The sequence below is a fragment of the Colobus angolensis genome, unplaced genomic scaffold (assembly GCF_000951035.1).
Source record: "Colobus angolensis palliatus isolate OR3802 unplaced genomic scaffold, Cang.pa_1.0 Scaffold163, whole genome shotgun sequence".
Lineage (NCBI taxonomy): Eukaryota > Metazoa > Chordata > Mammalia > Primates > Cercopithecidae > Colobus > Colobus angolensis.
Window position 1 is genome coordinate 8,163,801 of NW_012114744.1, and position 23,933 is coordinate 8,187,733.

General features: G+C 35.5%; 1 protein-coding gene across 2 annotated transcripts in view; it reads right to left on the bottom strand.

The window, feature by feature from the left end:
* CADPS2 (Ca++-dependent secretion activator 2) overlaps positions 1-23,933 on the bottom strand; it is a 571,469-nt gene that overhangs the window by 198,903 nt on the left and 348,633 nt on the right. For both annotated transcript variants that reach the window (XM_011937408.1, XM_011937407.1), the window contains exon 9: positions 15,510-15,576. In XM_011937408.1, coding sequence (XP_011792798.1) covers positions 15,510-15,576 — 67 coding nt within the window. The remainder of the gene's footprint in view (positions 1-15,509; positions 15,577-23,933) is intronic.

Here is a 23,933-nt window from a genome sequence, read left to right on the forward strand (position 1 = left end):
TTTATGGCCTTCTCTGCATTGATTATTCTAGTTATCCATTCTTCCATTCTTTTTTCAAGATTTTTAGTTTCTTTGCACTGGGTATGTAGTTCCTCCTTTAGCTCTGAGAACTTTTATCGACTGAAGCCTTCTCCTCTCAACTCATCAAAGTCATTCTCCTTCCAGTTTTGATTCGTTGCTGGTGATGAGCTGCGCTCCTTTGGAGGGGGAGATGCGCTCTGATTTTTTGAATTTCCAGCTTTTCTGCCCTGCTTTTTCCCCATCTTTGTGGTTTTATCTGCCTCTGGTCTTTGATGCTGGTGACATACTGATGGGGTTTTGGTGTGGGTGTCCTTTCTGTTTATTAGTTTTCCTTCTAACAGTCAGGACCCTCAGCTATAGGTCTGTTAGAGATTGCTTGAGGTCCACTCCAGACCTTGTTTGCCTGGGTGTCAGCAGCAAAGGCTGCAGAAGATAGAATATTGCTGAACAGCGAGTGTTGCTGTGATTCTTGCTCTGGAAGCTTCGTCTCAGAGGTGTACCCTGCTGTGTGAGGTGTGAGGTGTCGGTCTGCACCTAGTGGGGGATGTCTCCCAGTTAGGCTACTCAGGGGTCAGGGACCCACTTAAGCAGGCAGTCTGTCCGTTCTCAGATCTCAACCTCCATGCTGGGAGAGCCACTGCTCTCTTCAAAGCTGTCAGACGCCACCCAGAGGTAGAGTCTACAGAGACAGGCAGGCCTCCTTGAGCTGAGGTGGGCTCCACCCAGTTCGAACTTCCTGGAGGCTTTGTTTACCTACTTAAGCCTCAGCAATGGCGGGCGCCCTCCCCCAGCCTTGCTGCCATCTTGCAGTTAGGTCTCAGACTGTTCTGCTAGTAAGGAGGGAGGCTCCGTGGGTGTGCGACCCTCCGGGCCAGGTGTGGGATATAATCTCCTGGTGTGCTGTGTGCTAAGACCCTTGGTAAAGCGCAGTATTAGGGTGGGAGTTACCCGATTTTCCAGGTGTTGTGTGTCCCAGTTTCCCTTGGCTAGGAAAAGGGATTCCCTTACCCCTTGCGCTTCCCAGGTGAGGGGATGCCCAGGTGAGGGGATGCCTCGCCCTGCTTCAGCTCTCGCTGGTTAGGCTGCACTAGCTGCTCAGCACGGATCGTCCAGCACTCCCCAGTGAGATGAACCCGGTAGGTCAGTTGAAAATGCAGAAATCACCCGTCTTCTGTGTTGCTCGAACTGGGAGCTGGAGGCTGGAGCTGTTCCTATTTGGCCATCTTGCTCCCGACTGAAAAAGCAACTTTTAAAAATGCCAGCTGCTCCATGGTCATCACCAATTCAGGAGTGCTTTTCATGTTAATTTCCTAACTTAGGTATTTCCCTTATATTTAATAAAATAAACTGGGACTTCAACATTCTTTGAGTACAAGCTAATACTTAAAAATTCTGAGGGTTAATTTTTCTGCACATTCAGAGCTTAAGCCCAAACACAAGATTAATTGCCCAAGGGCAGATTTTTTTTCCTAGTTCATCATTTCACTGAGATCTGGTTCTTTTAAGTTCTTTATAAGTTCTCTGTTCCAAATACTTACCTTAAGAATACTTCATGGTATGTTTTCTTTCTCTGCATGAGCAATAAAACCCCAAGTGCCTGCCTAACAACATCAACATCCACTAATTTCAAATTCCAGCACTACTGTAGCCACAATGTCAACTCACAATCACAACCATTCTAGTTGTTTTTGGTCTCTAAAGTTTTTCTTTTTTTCTTTCAGTTGACCTACGTATTTAAAAAGATGGGCACTATATTTTATTCAGCATTTCTAGGTATTGGCCGAAAAGGAATTCTTACTATTACCTTTAAGTCTAGCCAAAACTACCAATTTAAATCTTTTGACCAATCCTTTAATTTTAATTTTGCTTTATGAACTTTCCGAATAGTAAGTCTAACTTTTATATGTATGAGAAAAACTGTGTAAGTCCTTTTCACTACATTTCAGAAAGGAAAAGAAGAAACTATTATGATGGGGTTAGTGTATGCAACTAAACACACTGTGTAAAATGTGTCTTATGCATATTTAAATTATAATTATTCAACACCGGGGACCTTTACAAATACTTTTATAGTCAACTATTGAAATAATAGAAAATATATTGAGCAGCTAATTCACAAGTGTCTCATCTCCTTCTCTTATTTGGAAGAATCTTAAAAACCTGACTAAAAAAAGTCTCCTGACACATCACCACATGAACAATCTGGAACCTGCTGGGAGAGAGATGAAGGGCATGGGAAGGTCTGCCTTCCCTGCATGGCTCACAAACATCTCCATCAATGACTAGCTGCAATCTACAGCTACTGCTGCGTAAAGTACTCCAGATGGACCATCCAGCAAGACTCACCCACTTTAATTCAGTTCTTCACCCGAACTGCCAAGCAGAAGAATATCACCTTTAGGTTTAAAATTTCATTCCTACCTATTTCTCAATCTAATAAACCCCTACTCTTTTTTCCAATTTTTTTACAAATTTGTTCCCTTTACCATTCTAACCTTGTTTGTCATTTCTTTGTTTTTGACTCAGTTTCTTCATAATATGTATAAAATGGCTTCCACAGTGTGTGGCACAGAGTCCCTGCTTCTGTATTTTGGCATGAAATTTAATTTATTTCAATTCAGTAAATATTCTGCCATATTTGAAAATGTACTATTTTTGAAAGTATAAACCACATATTTATCTTGTTAAAAAAAAAAAACACTAACAGTTTAACAGCGCACATAACTCAAGTTGTACTCTTAAACGTATCCTCTTCCACTTACTATAACAAATGACATTTGATTTTTAAATGTCATACACTCCACTGAAAACACTCAAGAAGCAATAAACATTCCCTCATGCAAGTAGGTCTTGAGCACCCCGTTATGTTATGGACACAGATGTCAGAGCCATGGAGAAACCAGGCTTACCCTTTCAGGATATGTAGATAGCTATGATGTGACCATAGTTACAAGAAAGACATCAAAATACTAAGGAAATTTGGGAAAAAAAACAAAATTAACACAGAATCAAAAACAATAATTTAGGAAACAACTAATTAGGGAGTTATTATTCACATTACAAAGACATTCTTACCTTCACAAAAATATCTGGCTTATGTAAGTGGTGAGATATTTTTATATTTTATGTATTAGTACTTGGAGAAAAAGGTAAAGCAAAAATATTGAAAGGTATTGTGAACTGAAAACAAGTCAGGAAAAAGTGGTGTTTTTGGAATTGTAATAGAACATAATAAAATGTATAATTTAATACTAAATCTAGGCCAGGCACAGTGGCTTGTATCTGGAATCCCAGCACTTTGGGAGGCCAAGGTGAGATGAACACTTGAGGCCAGGAGTTCAAGACCAGCCTAGGCAACAAAACGAGACCCCCATCTCTAAAAAAAACTTTAAAAATCAGCTAGGCATGATGGCGTATGCCTGTAGTCCCAGCTACTTGGGAGGATAAGGTGGGAGGATCACTTAAGTCCAGGGATTCAAGGTGGCAGTGAGTCATGATGGCACCACTGAACTCCAGTCTGGGTGACAGAGTGAACTCTGTCTCAAAAACAAAAAATCATTATTACATGTGACAGAATTATAGATGTTGAGTATGTAGCAAGGATTAGAAGATATTACATTTGGAAATTTAAAACTATGATGTTTAGAGGATTCAAAACTCACTAAATCATAAGTAGTTAAAGAACCAAGCTTCATTGAAAAGAAAATGAAATATTATACTCCGAGTAATTCTCTCACACTAGCATTGAGACACAAGGTCTGGGCTCTTGAGATTGTCGTCTAAACTTCAGCTTTCATTGATGAGGGAAGTAACTTTCCAAGGTCACCCAGATAAAAAGGGTCACCTTGGCCGGGCATGGTGATTCACGCCTGTAATCCCAGTGCTTTGGAGGCCGAGGCAGGCAGATCATAAGATCAGGAGATCGAGACCATCCTGGCTAACACCAAAGAAAATGTATCATAGAGCCGGTAGTGAAACCCCATCTCTACTAAAAATACAAAAAATTAGCTGGGCGTGGTGGCACACACCTGTAGTCCCAGCTACTGGGGAGGCTAAGGCAGGAGAATTGCTTGAACCTGGTGGGTGGAGGTTGCAGTGAGCTGAGATCGCACCACCACTGCACCCCAGCCTGGTTGACAGAGTAAGACTCCGCTTCAAAAAAAAAAAAAAAAAAGGTCACCTTGAGTCTACAACACAACTCTCTGTAGTTCAATGGAGATTCTTTTCAATACAGCATATTATTTTATACATTCTCATTCTGAAACTTAAAAACAACCGTATTCCTGAATAGCAAGACAACTGCTTCTTAATTTCTGGCAAAGTTATTGTTTCAGATAGCACTGAATCTATGATCAAAAATCACTAAAGGTGTTGGAGAAAGAGAAAAGTGAACTGAATAGCAAATAATTCAAGGCATTACACCTTTATTATTTCTCTTTTCTCAGGTATGTGTTCAATAAGTCACCATCATTTGTTTTATAGTAATTGTTAATATCCTTAACATAAAATTGTAATTTTTGGAGGTGTTTTTCTCTTAAATTTCATTCTGAAATTAATATTGTCATCCCTTTAGATTATTATTTCATTCTGAGAATCTGACTGTTAACAGGTCCATTTAACTTATTTATAATAAGAACTAATATATTTTGTCTCGCTTTTTTATCCTCTTTATCTTCTATTATTTGGTAATTAAAGTTTTCTTAGCATTTAATTTTTATATTATAATAGTTTCTTTAAAAAATTTTAAAGATATAACCCATATTTTCTCTATTTATTGAAAAAATAATTTTTTCACTGGCTGTATATAACATGAGGAATAGAACTTGTTTTATTTTTCCATTCATTATTTTGACAAACTCTAGAGTTTAGGATTCACATTTTGTAATAACTACTTAATTATATTTCTATAACCTATTTCAGGAATCATTTTCATGTTTAATTGAGTTGCGAAAATATTACAAGAGTAAAATAAACTATATTTTTTTATTACTATTCTAATTCTTCTACATCTTAAGTTTCACATTTCTGAAGTCATACTCATTTATCTCTCAAATGTCAAGAATTCTCCTTTAAATATGTTCAGCAATGTGAATTGTATATTTTTTCTTTTTTTGGGGGGCTTTTTGGTTATAGAAACTTTTTTTAAGTCCAATTTTATAGACTTCAATTGTAGAGAAGCATGATAGAGTGATCAAGATTTTGAGCCATAACACTTATTTCATAAGAATAATATTCTGCTGGGAAAGCACAATAGAAATAAGACTTCGAGGAGAAAAAAACTAAATTTCTTTTTTTTTTTGAGACAGGGTCTCACTCTGTCGCCCAGGCTGGAGTGCAGTGGCATGATCTCGGCTCACTGCAACCTCCGCCTCCCGGGTTCAAGCAATTCTCCTGCCTCAGTCTCACGAGTAGCTGGGATTACAGGCACGTGCCACCATGCCTGGCTGGCTAATTTTTGTATTTTTGGTAGAGACGGGGTTTCACCAGGCTGGCCACCTGATCTTGAACTCCTGACCTTGTGATCTGCCCACCTCGGCCTCCCCAAATGCTGGGATTACATGCATGAGCCACTGTGTACGGCCAATAAAATTTTCAAAGATTGCAAGTAGATATAAAATCACAAAAGTATTTAGATTCTATTGAACATGTTGCTGAATGATTTAGTGGTTTTATCTTAGAAACTGGTATCCACTGCAACTATTCAAACTCATGATGAAAGACTCAGGAGGATCTAGAGTTGTATAAAATTATTTTAAGGGACATATTGGCAAAACAGTTAAAGACTAATATGATTGCTCTTTCCTATGTTGTCTTTTACAGAGATATACTCCTTCCTTGATGTCTTTTGAGATCCGTGGATTAGTCATACTAAACAAAATAGTAAGTTACTGAATTTAGTTTCTTGTGTATTTATAACCTCTGTATATCCCCTTGTGTTCTTATGGGTACTTTTTTCCTCCCTCTCATTCATTCACCCGTGCACTTATTCATCCGTGCACTTATTCATCCACCAAATATTTATCATGCATCTACAGTGAATTCTTCCAGGCTTTGGGTAAACAACAGTGCCTCAGAATTGGGGGGAAAAAGCCATCTCACACAGTGAGAATGGAGAAGATAAGTGAATTACAATTAAGGAGCTACTGAAAATAATTTTGGGTGGTGAATTGTTTTGCAGGAAAACAAAGCAGAGGAAAGAGACTTTTAAAGCATTCTGTTTTCAATAGTGTGGTCAGAAAGGCCTCTCTGAAGACAATCATATTAAGGCATTTCAACTGCAAGTGAAGGGAAGATAAACCAGGTTTAACAGATGAATCTTCCATGTCAAATGCAAATTCCACTTTCATTTTATCCCTTCAATGACTTACTAATCCTTATTCTTTCATACTTATTTTTGACAAGGCTTTAGAAAAATCATTTTAAGTTTTATATATCTCATTTTTCTGTAATATAAGAAAACAATAATAGACCTCACAGGGTTTTGAGAGAATTGGAGAAAACTGACGTGGGAGCGCCTAGCACAATGCATGCCTGTTACACAGTGGTCTCCCAGTGAATCTAATTCGGTTGTCAGGGAGCCACCGTCCTCCTCTCACTTTATTCTTTTTGACTCTTAGAATAATTGTTTCATTTTGGGTACCTGATGCAGGTGTTACTATAACACAGTGAGCACCTGACTGACTTGGGGATTGAACTCTCTTCAAACCACATGCTTCCACACTGTGAATGAGCTGAGGGCTGCTGATGCTCCATGTTTCTGACTTCTGTCTCCTGGCCTCACTTGGCTCTCCCTCACTTGGCTTTCTTCTCACTCTCAGGGGATGTTTCTTTTCTTTTTCTTTTTTAGAGACAGGATCTCACTCTGTCACCTAGGCTGGAGTGCAGTGGTGCACTGATAGCTCACTGTAACCTCAAATTCCTGGTCTCAAGTGATCCTCCCACCTCAAGCCTCCCAAGTAACTGGGACTACAGGTGCATGCCACCATGCCCAGTTAATTTTAAAAATATAGAGAGACAGTGTCTCACTACATTGTCCAGGCTGGTCTCAAACTCCTGGCCTCAAGCAATCTCAGTTTCTGGAGTAGCTGGGATTATAGTTGTCATCACCATGCCCAGTCTGTTTTCACATTTTTATCAGCAAACAAAGAACACAGTGGCTGTGTTGATGAAGATGCTTCATGGAAGAATATGTAAATTTATAAGAAACTGCGAAAGTGAGGAAAAGTGGTAATATATCTAAATGTAGTTTTAGATGCTACATTTGTCTATTTCTAATGGACATTATCTTAAATATACATTATAATGTCTTTTAAAAATTATTGCTTTCTTAAAAACCAAATGTTGATTACTTTCAAAAGCTCTTTACATAATCAACATGTTCATCTTGTCATGTGTTGAAGAGTACAGACTTGATGTGTGTAACCCACCAAAAACATTAAAAATTTACTTGCTATTTAATCTAGCCTTATAAATTAGTTGTCAAAAAGCACGTGAGGTGAAATGCTCACATTAATGTGCATTTTTCTTCACATAACCTGAAGGACAACTTGAAGTTGCCGTTTTATGCTATAAGTATTGTATCTTTAGTTAGCTTTAAATGAGATAATTATTTTCTAACATGCTGAAGATATAAAGTTGTAAGTACCAATTTAACAAGTCTTTGAAGATACAACAACAAAAATCAACAAATCAGAAACTTCAGGTTTAGAGGAATCACTCCATTTCTAGAGGCATGGTCACTTAAATGGCAAAGTATTGAAACATTTGCCTTTAGCTTTTAACTTCTTTAATATTTTGTTTAATATCTAAAACATCACCCAGCAGACCTAGACTCTGTCACAGATAATTGGGCCTAGAGAGATAACAAAGAGTACAGATGGAAGAGTAATAAAATACCAACAACTAACAAAGCTGTCACTGACAATTAGGAAATGTGACCCATGAGACAACTGAAAAAGGTGCAATCTGGCTTTTCGAATACATCGACTCCAGAAGATACAGCCTATTAATGCAATCTTTTGGGCTCGCTGATTCCTGGTTCTATTTCCACAAAATGTTGCCATATTTCATCCTTCTTTTAGTTCCTTTAGTACCCCAAGAGATCTTACTTTTATCCATCCCCTTTGCAAGGTCATGATAAATCACATTCCCAAGGCCAGAAGTAGAACAATCCCACAGGGTAAATTCAGGTGTTCCTGAATAGTATTAACACCTGTAGCTGCTGGTTTACTAGCCAGTTACCAGTTCACAGATAATCTGGAGAAGTTGTACTCAGACCTGTATCAGTTTGTGCTAATAGTTAAAATATGCTGCTGAAAGACTAGCAGGGGTCACCCTGTTCCCTGTGCTCCCAGTTAGAGGCAGTCTTGCAGCCTCTACTCTGCCTCGTGACCACATGCCAGGGAATTAGATAGAAACAAGTGGTTTGACCTATTCTGATCTGGTATTTGTTTTCATTTACGAGCTTACTTGTGTATTTCTGAACAAAGCTTATATAATTTACTATGTTGAAATTGAAAATCCCTTCAGTGGAAGCACAGCAATGACAAACATTCAATATCTTTTACCCAATCCACTCTTAATAACTCCGTAAAGAATGGATTTGTTGAGAATTGGGAGATATGAACAGACTTTAATCTGGGGACAGCATGAAATCAGGTTTCAGCATTACTGCTTTTGATAGGACACCTAAGTTGCTGTAGTACCACAAGGTATCTGCATCTGGTATACGAAACCTCCCATTTTGTTCTCAATTGCCAACCTGTGCAACACCTGTCTGTGTCCACACATGTAAGTGCTAACTATGGGATTCTAGAGACCACAGCATTTAGGTTTGTATGTTGTATTCCTACTGCAGGGATCATGTTAACAGCTGGCAGCTTAGCAACTGCCACCATCTAATTTCAGTGAAGATTAAGGCTTTAAAAATCCTTAGCTGGAAATGTTCTTGGCAGAGGCCAAAGGTGCTGCTGGAGTTATTTAAAAAACCAAACTAAACCAGAGCCGAATTTAATCATGAAAAATGAATAAATCTTCAAGATCCAGAGAGACTGGACAGAAATATTTATTGTTAACTGTCTTGTCCAAATGGTGTAAAGAGATTTAGCATTTGGTGTACAAATTAGAGAAAGTCATTCTTTTCGGAACAATGTTGAGAAAGATTTGCATACATTTATTTACTTAACAAATACTTAGTTTTTACTCATGTACCAGGCAGTGTTTAACGTTCCACAAATAAAGTAGACTAAAAGAAAGATAAGGTCCTTCTTTTCATGGAACATACATTCTAGAAGGAGTAAAGAGATAATAACAAAAATAATGATAAACATATAAATGTAAAAAAAAATTAATTGGAGATAAATGCCCCTAACAATATCAAACAGAATAATGCGACAGGGAATGAGCTGAGGGGTACTTCAGGTTGCCTGGGTGGAAAAGGCACATTTGAAAAGGCAACATTTGAACTGATACCTAAATGGACATGAAGGAATGAGCCAGACATGAGGAAAATAAAAGCTGTAGATGTTCAGAATTTCTATAGAGGGGGTTAAGGGTGGCCTAACAATCTAGGTGGAAGAAAAGTAAGGGACTTAATCCAAAGGTGTATTTACACAACAATGACACTTAAAAATAACCCCAGTTTATATATTTATTTGAGGTGCCTTTAGTGGGGCTATCTGGTGACTTGAAGGTGCTAAACTCCTACTCTTGGCACTGTAATTAATCTGAGGAAAGAGTTTTAGAAGTCAAGATGTAGCTCAGTGACACGAAATAACTATTCAAAGAGGAAGCTTGAGGCCAGAATATTTAGGACCTCCTCTAAGACATGGTTATGAGCTATTCTAAGTGCAAAGGGAGTTCCTGGAAGGATTTAAGCAGCAAATTGTCATAATGCGAGTTATGCTTCAAATAGATCATCTCACAATGTGAAGAACAGATTGTTAAGAAGGATGGAAGTGGAAGTAGAGAGAACAGCTAGGATGCCATTGTAGGAATCCATGTGAAGATGATGGTGGTTTCAACTACTATGATAGTAGAGAAGATGGAGATGACTGTGTAAATGGAATGCTGTTTTTGCTATGGAATAGCAATCTTTTCTGCCATGAGGATAAGGAAAAAAGAGGGATCAAACATGACACCTAGGTTTTGATTTAAGTATGTTCAAATAGAAGTCAATTTCATATTCCTTACAGAGGTTTGGGAAGGAACCTAAATTAAAGGAGGAATATTCATTTATTTAACAAATATTTACAGATTCTCCACTATGCACAGATTCAGGCACACTACTTGTGTAGGAGATTTTATACACATACCTGTAGATATAAAGACATATATATGCATATGAATGCATACAAATACATAGAAATACACACATGTACACACTCAGAGCAATTTGAAATGGAATCTTGTAGAATAAATTTCAAAAACATTAAGCTCACAAAATGTAAACTTTTGTGGATTTTTAGCCAGCAATTTATTTCATTTGTATAAGAATACTCCCAGATATATATGAAGATTAATATACAAGAATTATACATATATTGATGGTGGCATTACTTTTTTCTCCTCCACAACAAAAACAACATTTGAAGTGGCATTGTTTGATTTAAAAAACTTAAATGTTCAAACAAGGAGGACTGTTAAAAGTATGTAAATTTATAGTACAGAATCCAGTTATTTATTTATTCACTTAAAAGGTTTTTTTGGACAGGGTTTTGCTCTGTTACCCAGGCTAGAGTGCAGCGGTGCAATCATAGCCTACTGCAGCCTTGAACTCCTGACCTCAAGTGATTCTCCTGCTTCAGCCTCCTAACATGCTGGGATTCACGGCACCTGGCATTAAATAGATACTTATATGTTGATATGGCAACTTCTCATGGATATATTTTTAAAGGGGAAACAAAGCAACTCATAGAATAAAAATACATGAAATGGTTCCATTAGGAATGAGTGGATGTGTGTTTCACACAGTGATGAATTAAAGGTGCCTAACTCCTTCCAAACAAGTTTGGAAGCCCACACTATTAGCAATGGCTACTTGAATACTTTTGCAAAGGATAGTAGAATAAGGTGGTAGTGCCAGCAGGAGTGTCGAAGAGGCCTTTCATTTTCTACCATAAAAATTGCATGGTTTGATTTTTATCCTACACTGAGCATGTCCTGGGTTTGTAAATTTTAATCCAATTTAAAGCGTAAAGCTAAAAAGTCATTATGCCATGATTTTCTTGATTTGGCAACAATGTGTCTGTTCATTTCACTTTATCTTACTGCCATAAGCAAACATCAGCTAGTGTCCCAGACTAAACCTGGAGCATATAACTGAATTTCACGTTCTTCAGGTGGTAGTTTCATTCTCAAGTGAGTGAGAGGAGTCAGCTGTAGTGGGTCCCCATGTGTGCTGAATATTTCAGAAATCAATAGGATGGGCAGCCACTTCTTTATGTTGAAAGCAGATCTTGATGACATCTCACTAACAGAGTGCCTCTCATACATCTGCAGCAGGTATGGATCACTCTGTGGCATGGCTGACTGTTTACATCCCATGCCAACTCAGCTGATATGTAATTAACATTATGTCCTGATAGCCTGCTGTTGTTTGCAGCAACTTCAACTCATGATTCTGACACATCAACAACAAGCAGTGAACACTTTAATACAGGGCCAAAACAATACAGACGTCTACTCAGTTTCCAATGATGTCACACAGTCAGTGGCCTTCATGAGCACAGGCCTCATTATGTCATCACTCCCTGGCCATTTTTCTAATAGAGTAACACTGTTTTGTACTTCATGAAATGAATGATCCATAGTGATTTATCATGTATCTGTTTGTCTTCAGATCAACTGTAGTTATGAGCATCAATGTAATCATAGCAGTATGGCAGAGAAAATAGAAGTTTGACAGAACTGGATTTGCTTGACTCTACCACTTACTAAACTGCCCAATCCTGAGTAAGTTCCAAAACCCCTCTCTGTATTATTTTCTTATCTGTACAATGGGTATAATAATAATACCTACCCTCATAGGCTTATTCTGATAAGATAAAGTATTACAAATGTTTTACATAAATGCTTGCCACAAAGTAATTGCTTAATGAGTATTAGATTTAATATAGCAATAATTATGTTAATTGGGGAGTGCTTCAGAATTTTTTTTTAACTACAGAATATGGAACACCTGGGACATACATTTTTGAATAGGCATTAGAATATAAAATGAAGTAATAATTGATTTGCTCAAATCTCAAATACAGAGTGTTAAAGGTATCAGATTATTTTATTATAATGAACTACAATATATTAAAGTATCTTAAGTACTTTACACCAATTATGTCATTCAAATCTAATACAAAAACACCGAACAAGCACAAGAAAAGTAAGTAACAAACATATACAAGTTTAATTCTGGTAGTATTTCAAGCATATTATTCAAAATCACTGTTCTTTCAATTTGGCTTGAACCAAAATTTACCTTCATTAAAAAAAGAAGCCTCTTAGAGAGCATTAAGATCTATTTATTACTATAACTCTATTGGCATCAGAATATAAACAGATACCAAAATGATCTTACTTAGAAGCCAAATAAACACTCAATAATAACAAATCATTTATTTTCCCACCTTTTGACTCCAATTTAAATATTTACATGAGAGTCTTTGAAAAGTCTTTTCACCTCAGTGGCTCCTCGAGTGTTCACTTTGAACAATGACTTTGCAGCTGGCCAAACCTTACTCTCAGTCAATTTTTATGAGTACAAATTCTTGAGCTGATGGTTGGATTTCCAGCGCTATCACTCATAATACACACTCACAAGTGGTGATGAGATTCACATTATCAACAGAGCACCATTCTGCCGATGGCAGCGGCAGACACAGCAGGGGTATACTGTCCTCCCTATGAAAATGATTCCTTCACCTTTCAATAATGCAGCCTGCAGGTATAGACCTACAAACTACGTGTGGATAGAATCAGAACTGCCTTTAAAAATACTAATAAAAACTACCCACTTCCTCCCAATGGGTCATTCTCATTGAATCTCCATACATACCCATCTTGATTTTGAAGTGTGTACCTTCAATTTGCCTTCCCATTACATTTGGAATTGAATGGAAGATTCACTTGTGTTTAAAACTTGTCAGAATACTGACATGGATTCTCAGTACATTTGGGCATGGAATTCTCTGCATGAATGCATGTGGATATATGCACATATATGTGTGGAAAGTAAATATATAATGCTTAAACATGACTTCAAATTTTAAGAAGAAACCTCAGGTAGAATAAATTCAAATTCATTATAACTTGGTGGTACTTTATTAAATTTAAATTATGAAACATATGGGTTTGCCTACTTTGAATTAACTTAGATAACTCTTTTAAAATGTAAAGCATATTTTTGTTATTGAGAAAACACTTTTAGCTCCCCAAAGACATGGTTAATCTTCCCCCCAAAACACACCAATTAATAGTCTCAAAGTATTACAATTCCTTCCTTCATTTCTAAACTCTCTTATGAGTAATAATTAAAGTATACATATTTGCCTTATAACTTCTGAGTCTTATGATCATATGCTAGAAAATAAGATAAGGGGCAAAGGATTACTTGGAACCTTACCTGGCAAAAAGCATGAGGTGATCATTTGACCTCTTAAGACTGATCTGCAAAAGTCTAACTTTCATATTCAAAAAATCAGTTAAAACAATCAAATAAAAAATAAAAAATAAAAAAAACAGTGACTAATGCAAATAACATAGTAAACATCTGTGGTTATTGGGTTACATTCCCATGTTCTTTCATACCTACTTCCACCAGTTAAGATCTATGCTTACTAAGTTAGCTGGGTTTGTTCCCAAACTAGTTTATGCAAAAACATTAGCTATTGAAATGATGTAGTTAAATGAGATTTTACATAAATGCATAAAATAACCGAAAAAGAAGCTGCTGTTTCCATGAAAAGTCAGCTGAATGCTTTAGAAAAACTTGATAAAGACAAGTCACTAACACAACCTTGTCGAATTAGATATGAGTGAAATATATCCATAAGATATAAATAAGTGTCCAGAAATATCTATTAAAATTGCTTAGGAAATGCATTTAAATTCATGCACCAATGTAAGAAACTAAATGTGGAAACTGTAGAAGATGCCTAAAGGTTTTTGAAAAATAGATCACTCACAACCCCAAACAGGTAACCTTTTTCAAAGCAAATGCTAGGGCTCTATATAAAAAAATTAAATCTGTGTGTGCATGTGTATGTATCTTTTATTAAAGTTGACCGACTATTAGTTCTAATCACGTAAGAAGAGATTACCTTTTAGCTAGGAAAAAAAAAAAAAGAAATAGGCTGGCTGTTTGCCATGTAGATAAAACTACTTTTCACTGAGTTTTCACACTTTTCATGGAGTTACCAGGCTATCATGGGACATCAATAAAGTAATTTTATCCAGCAATTGATGGATGGCTGTACGTACTCGCTGGAAGACAGCAAATGATCATTTTCCTTCCTTGGCATTTTACCATGTCATTCTGATCTCGTCCAGTTAAGCTTGTTTAATGTGTGCCATTGGAATCAATGAGATTTTTACAGAATGTTTTGTGTTAAGAATTCTAAGAGTGATACTCTTGTCATATATTGGGAACAAAATAGCTTGGATTTATCATGGACTGGAGTGACTATTACTTAGAAGGGTATTCTTTAATATACATTTAACTTAATTAGTATGTTCTATGAGCAAAGTTATTCATGATTACAAAAGAAGAGTCAGCCAAACTGCACGTTCTGATAATATATGTTCAGAATCCAATCATAAACAAATATCTACCAGGCAAGTTGACTTAAAAACATATTTATGTGAACAGGTGATTTTTTTTGGCTTATTTGTACTAAATGTGGCATATTTGCATTAAATGGCAGCATATTTGCATTAAAATGCCAGTTACTACAAATATAATATTTATATTAAAATGAATGATTATATGTATTATGCTTTATATATAAAATATAGAATGATGCAGTGGTTCTCAAGGTATAGTCTTGGAATCCCAGAGATCTCCAAGATCTTTTCAGAGGGTCTACAAGGTCAAAACTGTCTTTATAAGAATATTCAGAAGTTATTTGCCTTTTTCACACTTTTTCTCCCAATAGTATAAAATTGAGTTTTCCAGAGGCTACATTTTATCTGATAGTGCAAAAAACTGAATGCAGAAGCTGATGCAAGAATACAGTTACCTTCTATTAAGCCAGAGGGTAAAGAGTACAAAAGCATAAAACAATGTCACTTATTTCACTAAATTGTTTGCCTTGGAAAACAGTTATTTTACATAAAAACTTTAGTGTTAGCATGTAATGAATGTACTGCTTTTATTTAAAGTGGCTTAAACATATTTTAATTTCTAAAACAGTAAATTTTGATAGATATAACCCACATAAACACATTTTGACAGCTGCTATCTTAGAGTGATTATTTAACAGGAAAAAAGGACTAACCTGAACTAGAACAAAGTAACGTTTTTTCCATCTTTTCCAAACCTTCTGTCCAAGGGCATACAGATATCTGGAAAGAAAAACAAAAGCCAAAGAATACTGAAGATGAATAATGTTGTGCTTCCATGTAATCATATTTCTTCCATAGGTATTTATTTTTGAGACCAGCCTGCTAAAGGCAAAGTTTAGCTCATTAGGAAAGTGAGACAACATGCAGCTTCTATGTTACAAAATGAGTTAGCTTATTCTCGGTTCTCAAAAGGGAATTGATTTATGTGACTTATCAATTTGTCAGTCCTTACCACAAATTGAGCAAAGTAGGAGTTAGAAAGGATAATCAAAGAACCAGTAGGAATTTTATTCTTACATGCAATTCTTAGGAGAGACAAAGGCTATTAATTGAGGACATAGTTATCAATGCTTCAGTTCTCAGGTGACTGGAGCTGAGTAGTGCGGCCTGAGGAGCAGCCAGCTGCAGAGCCAAGAATCCAGGGTGAAGGGTCACTGTCCAGCTGGGTGACCCCAAAATGTGCCTGCACCAATCTCAGTCTCCATGTCCTCACCTAGCAAATGGAAGGATGGATTTGCTGATTTCTAAGGTCTCTGCTAGCTCCATCCTTATGGGATTTACCTGACTTATGAAAGCATCTCACTGCAAATTTTTTAATTACAAAATTCAGATAGCAATGAATATGCCATTGTGTAGTTTTACATAGTTGCAACCATGGCTTTTCTTTAACTTTGCATTGACCTTAGTAAGCTGAATTGAAATGATTAGCCAATCATTTGAGAATATTATTCTTACTGAATACACAGGTGATATACTGAAATATCAGGGAGGAAAAAGAAGAAATTAAAAATTACTGTGACCCTGTTGTGGAGAGCTATTCCAAAATTATGCCACAAAATTATAAATACATTCCCTACAAAACTGGAAAATATTGCTAGAAGTTTAAAATAAGACAGGTAGAGGCCTAATTTTAAAATTAAAGAAAGATTTTTCAATATTTTACCATAATCCTTTATTCTGAAATGAAGGATTCACAGTGCAGAGGCTGTTCAAACTAAATTTATATATAATTCTGAGTGTTCTTTTTTTTTAAGTATTATGATTAACTATTTATTTAGGGGCTTAAGATTTTTAGACTTCCACAACTTTTAAAGCTAAAATCTTAGGCTGAATCTTTAGTTTCTGTCTTATTAAAATAATCCTATTTTGCAAAACACAATAAACATACTGTTTTCCCCCCTCCCCTCTTTAGAAACAGTGACAAAGGAAGTTGGCTAAGGTGTGGGGAATGAATGCACACTCATTCACTACTAGTGGGAGTGTAACATCTTGGGAGATGATCTTTCTGTAGGATAACATGTCAATACACAGAAATAGTCATGCTCTTTCATTCCTAAATGTATTAAGGTAATAAAGAGGTGCATATAAAGGTGTATGCTGTAGGGATACATAGAACAGTGTTGTTTATATTATTGGAAACTGATAACAAATGTCCAGAAGCAGTAAAATTATTCAATACATGCTGGCATATCCACAGAGAAATACCATGTTGCCAATGAAATTATGTTTTTGATAAAATTAATAACACAGAAAGTATCACATTGTGTAATACTATATGAAAAGAGTAGGATTCAAAACCACACACATAGTTAATGATTTGGAACTTGTCAAAGAATATGTAAAAATAATTCAAAAATATTACTAATAATATCTCTGAGTGGTAGAGTTATGGCAGATTTAAGTATTCTTCTTAATTCCCTGAAAATTCCCAGAAATTTTCAGAATCCAGGGGGAAAAAAAACATGGAGTCACTAAAAGTCAAAATAAAAACAAAGTTCTTGCACTGTAAAACATCACCCAAATGGTCCAAACCAATTATATATTTTCTTTCAGCACATCAGCTAACTGAAGTGTTTGGTGAACTTCTATTTAGCATTTATGATATGCCCTTAATTCATTCCATCATCTGTGCTTGTGGATGGAATGTGAATTCATTTCATGACTGGCTGAGACATTACTGCTCTTATTCTTACCTGTTCATTGTTTCTTCTCAAGGACCCCTTAAAACCCTTTGCTCCACCTTTGCTCTAGCTTCTAATTTCTTCTCTGTGGTTCTAGTGACAGGTATTTAGTTGCTCTCTTTCTGTCTTTCCTCTGCAGTTTCCTGTTTTGAAATGCACATACCCAAGCTCTTATTTCAGGGTTAACAGCAATGACCTCTGGAGCTAGATACTGTGGACATGACAGGTGCCCTCTATGAAAGTGAACTAGCAAGATATGCACCAAATAGGTGGCTCGGAGCCACAGAGAGCATCTGGAATGACCTTTGCCTGTAACCACAGCCTGCTTCTCAGCTCTTTCAGAGTGTCTCACTTTGCAGACTGCTGGGCAACTGGGTCATATACAAGTGAAAGTAAATAGTGACACACAAACCATCAACACCACAAGCTACTCAGTGTCAGTCTTGCTGACAGTGAAGGTCCTGCATAAAGAATAATAATCAGCTGCAACATCATCAAAATGATGGATTAACAAATTTGCTTAAAATGTTGGGTTACTTTGAAGACAGAAAGCAGGGGGACAGAGGGACTAATGATATGAGAAAACTCTTATAATGTTATGTTTTAAAAAGGTAGTCACACGAGTTCATATTATATGCATAGAGAAATATCTAGAAAAATGCAACAAAATGTTAATCTTATAGTTAATATCTCATGAGTGAAATTAAAGATGAATTTCATATTATTCTTTATGCCTTTCTATATTTCCACTATGTCTACATTGGCCATGTCTTCCTTTCACTGTTTGAGTAAAGTTTATTGGTATAGTTTACATAAAGTAAAATTTACCTGTTTCAGGAATCTAATTTGGTAAGTGTTGACACAGTCATGTAACCACCACCACAATCAACTTATAGAACATTTTCACCTCCCCAAAAGTCTCCTTATGCCCTTTATGATCAATCACTTCCTTACATCCCTAGCTCTGGCAACCCCTCATTTGATTTCTGATCTTATCATTTTTCTTTTTCCAGAACATATAATTGGAATTATTCAATATGTAGCCTTTCTGTCTGACTTCTTTCATTGAGTAGAATGCTTTGGTGATTCATCCATGTTGTTGTATGTAGTTAATATCAGAAGCCCACTCCTTTCATTGCTAAGCAATATATTCCATTGTAGGGATTTGCAAGAATGTGCTTATTCACTAGTTGGTGGATATTTGTTTTCACTTCTTTGGATATCATAAATAAAGCTATTATAAACATTTGTGTACAAGTCTTTTTGTGTAAGCATATCTTCATTTCTCCTGGGTAAATATCTAGGAGTGGGATTGTGGGGTCATATTGAAAGTACATGTTTAACTTTACAAGAAACTGCCAAATTGTTTTCCAAACTAGCTATACCATTTTGAGTTACCATCAGCAAATGTATAAAGGTACATCTTACTTTTGTAATCAGAAAAAGTTACCATTATTAAATATTTGGGGGATTGTGGTCATTATTACTATACATATGTATTTCTGGTATGGAGACCAAAGATAAAGTCCTTTATCTCATTATCTTGAGTATAGTGGAGACATCCTATAAGCTTTCATGCTTAAATGGGTTTTCTAGTTTCCAAGGCCATTCTCAAGTTTTGGAATTTAGAGTAGTCTAAATTCCTTGTAGATGGGTAATCCTTTTACCTCAGAAGGCCTGGAACGTGGAGGGAAAGAGGAAAATGGAGCAAAAATCTTTTTACTATTTGGTAACTATCAGATAATCCATTTACTAGAAGACATCTACAAAACTAAAAAAGCATTTTCTCCTAACCCATCTTATGCCTGGCATTACTGTTGAATTACTATTCTTTGTTGTTGTTTCTTAATGTTCAGTGTTAGGTTATAATTTTTTTTTTATGGTATCTAAGGCCAAAAAGAGTTCTATTTCAGAAAAATACATGAAAGTTACATTTAACCTGATACTATGCTCTACTTAGGCAATAGATTTTATTCATTACATTTACAGGCTCCAGTATCCTTAATTACAGAAAAATGAGTTACTCTATATAGAAAGACTGTATATATAACTATAGCAAATTTTTAAAGAATCTGTGTATAAAAATCAAGTTGACTTCAAACAGTTAGAAAATATAACTTGATCTTTAATGATTAGGAAGAATCCCATAGCGTCTGAGAGTCACTGTTATAAAAATAAATTATAACTGCATAATGCTGTAAAAGGAAAATGAACAGCTGATAAAATTAAATATAACCATTTATTTGACATACAATGGAAATGGCATTAATTTAACAGATCTTTGATAGCTATTAACTTGTCTTAAAAAATCCATTTTTAATGTTGTTATCATTTGCATTCTGGACAATTGGCATTTTATTGCATTATAAAGTATGAGTCTACCAAATAAACATATAGAAAAATATTATCTAAGAAATGTGTGTGTCAGGCTGAACAGACAGTACCTTGGCTAGGTGTACTAGAGATTTGCTAGTGGGTCTATGCTGCAGCTGTATTCTCCCTCAATATTTTGTAACCTACTGAGTCATTACTAGCTAGCTTCCTCATGATTGTATGATTAACTCAAAGAAGTCTTTTTTTTAAGGGTATGTAAATGAGACCTGTCAAATACCAGTCAAACTGGGAACACACATTTAACTGGGTTTTATGTGACAATTTACAATGTTATCCAATAAAATAAGTATCTATCACACAGCATGAGAGAAGCATTTTCTAACGAGTACTGTGAATTTTTTTCACCTGATCTTAAAGAGGAAAGCAGATTCTGTGTGTGTGTGTGTCTGAGGGCTTTTTAACATTCATTTCCACCAACCTACAGAATTTGGTTTTAAATATTTTGTTGTCATCTTTGTCAAATTCTTTTAGTTAAATCAGAAATGAATGGAAAAACAAAAGAACACAAATATCATCAGTTTTCACGGCCATGCTACATTCTCCAGTACTCTATTATGGCCCTGGGTTGGTGGTGGGGCTGGTGGGGAGGTGGAGGGAATCCCTAATCAAAGTTAAATTTGATCCAATAATTATTTGAATGGGGTTAAAAGAGGTATTCCATTGTACATGACACTTTTACAAGCACATATTTCCAAAACTAATTTAACTATAACTTTTTCTATTGAACTATTTCCAATGCATCACAATACTCATGTAACTAGAGTGTTTTGGATTATTTTAAAATAACCGCTCAGATACTATTTAAAGTATTTGTTTTCATGAACACATCCAACTTTAAGCAAGGTATTAAGAAGTTGTTCCCTTTGAACAACAACAACAACAAATTGCCTGCTTAACTTTAAAATCTTTTCTTCTTGCATGGGATTAGGTAACAAAGAAATTAGCAAGCACTGACACAAAGCTCGGATTTAACACACAAGAGTAAAGCCTGGAAGCATTTGGTTCTATCAGTCAGTATAAACATAGCAATAATCATAAAGTATTAATCCCTCTTATGGGTTATTCCAAATGGAGAGCACTATTTGCTCCAAAGAAACACATATCTGATTGCTAGGAAACAAAGCACAAAGACAACTAAATATATACCAGTTTCTTTCACCTATGACTTAAAAAAAAAAAAAAAAAAAATCCAGCTATTCTTAGGTCATATTGTATCATCAAATATCAGAGATATGAAGAAACGAAACTTTCAAATTTTTGATTATATATTTAATATATGATTTAGAAGTGTAGAATATATTTTATGCTGTTTGGAAAAAAAGTCAAGAGAAAACAGTTTTTTAAATGGTATTTGCCTAATTGATTCTTTTTTTAAGGAAATGGCCAGTCCTTAAGCCAAAATAGCTACTACCAACAAGGCAAATAGTATATTTTAAAAATCTTCTATATCTATAGTTACATATAGTCAGTAGAGTATCTCAGTACCTACATTAAAAATTACACAACCTTTTTGGCGTCAACATGATTTTTAAAAGAGTGAACTATTAATAAGGTAGCTGGAAGACAACACCACAATTACTTCTAAAAGCTTTCATTTGTGAACAAAAATAGTCTTTATGAAATCCATCAGAATGTTCTGTGACAGTAGGAACAAAAACTTTTCTTTAGAAAGACTTCCTGATCAATAACATATGTATTTTAGTACCAATAAAATTGTTCTTGGCAATAGATTTGTTGAGTAAAATGAAGTTTAGTAAAAATAAATTTCAAGCATTAATGCTGCAATGTTTATACGACAAAACTATTTTAAATGCTTGTCTTTACATAGTACCCGGTTGAATGTGTGCATGTGTTTTTTTTAAATGCATTCATATGTAATATTCTGATTTGTTTTCTTTTGAGCCAAAAACCTCAGAAGTAAGTTTAACTGTTTAGCCATTTTCCTTTAAATACTATATATTCTTGGCTAACATTTATAATCACAAAAGTCAATGACATTTTAAGAACTCATTTTCTGATTAAAAACTTGAGATTTAACCCATCTTCATATCACAATATGTTTGAACTAGATCCCATATTATTCTAGTAATAGTAAAGACATAGCTAATATTCTCTACGCCAGATTTTAAATAGAAAATAGTAAAATGAAATAAAGAACTTGCTTACTCAAACACTTTAAAAGCACTTTACAAAACCTTTCTAACTTGAAGATTGTTCAAGGAATACTGCAACACACAAAAATTCTCCACACATTACTAAATATTGTAGTTTAGTTTCAATTAGAGTGGTGGCACACAATTCTAATAGAAATGAGAATATGACAATTTATTTGCACTGAGTCCATGCTGTGAGAGTTCATGGTTTTACTTTATGATGAAAAATCATCACTAATGAATATTTGAAAAACATAATTGTATACAGAAGATGGGAATTATTTGGAGCCTGAAAAAAAAGAACTATTAATTTTGGTGGATCACTTATGAGTCTAGCGCTTTATTCAAAGAAATGCAACAACCAATTTACATTTTGAATGATAAAGGCTTTTCTTCTACAAGCCTTCATTTTTCAAGGAAAAATACAGAAAGAAAAAAAAAATCAATATATAGAGTGGTTTAGTCCTGGAAAGGGCTTTCATAAGAGAAGCCTCAGTCAAGGTTGAAAGAGCAATTAATGCAGGCTCAAAAATCTGGGCCATTCGGATAGAGTTCGGTTAACATGTGGCAGAAGTAATCATCCACTTGTGAAAATGATTTTCGGTTCATTCTCAAACACCTTTCAGACACTCATGATCCCATTTAACTGACAACAATACAGGCTATCTGTGGGCACCATTGCATTTGAAGTGAAAACCAATAGGGACCAAATGCCCTCAGGCACTTTCAGTCATCCCTACAAGTTTTCTGCTGCTTGCATAAAAGGAATCTTCCTTTCACTACATTCTTTCTTTTATTTAACCCCACAAGATTAAGACTTTTTTGGGCGGGGCAGGGAGGGGGTGGTTGTTTCAACTAAGGATGAAAAAAGAAACTGATATGAGACAACATTGGGACCCAGGCATTAAGAAACTTAGAAGTAAATACTTTCTGGTTGGTTATTATAGGACTTGAATTATTATGGGAAAGAGTAAAAGAGAGGTGGGGATGCATGGAAAGGATCCTCATCAAACAAAATTACATAACATTTGGGGAGAAATTATGACTAAAGAAAAACCAATAACTCCTATTGTTGAGAAAGAACTTAAAATGTATGTGCTATATAAACAGGAGATTCCTGAAAGCAAATGCATAAAACATAGAGTTCTTCACTTATATTAGGTATCACATGTTTTAGAATTGTCCCTCTTCCTTTTCCTCAGTTCTACCTTCTGTTAATTTCATCTCAGTTAAATCCAAGTTAAGCCTCAGTTCTTATCAGTACTATAACTGTTTAAAACAGTTACGGTTTAAAACAGTATAAAACTATACTACAAATGTGCTTGCTATAGCAAAATCTAGAAAATGAATAAAGGCAAACTGCCCAGATAAGACCATAAAACCCCATTCCACCCTTGGATAAGACATCAAGAATTGCTGATGTAGTTCTAGCTGATCATTCTTTTTTCTCTCTCTCTCTTTTTGCAAAATAATTCATTTTATTTTATTTATTTTTGAGACAGAGTCTCACTCTGTTGCCCAGGCTGGAGTACAGTGGTGTGATCTTGGCTCACTGCAACTTCCACTTCCCAGATTCAAGAGATTCTCATGCTTCAGCCTCTTGAGTAGCTGGGACGACAGACGTATGTCACCATGCCCAGCTAATTTTCGTATTTTTGGTAGAGACGGGGTTTCACCATGTTGCTCAGGCTGGTCTAGAAATCCTGAGCTCAAGTGATCTGCCTGCCTCAGCCTCCCAAAGTACTAGGATTACAGGTGTGAGCCACCGCATCTGGCCCTTTTATTTAAAAAATATTTTACTGACATATATTTGTACATGTTTATGGGATGATACATGTGATATTTTGAT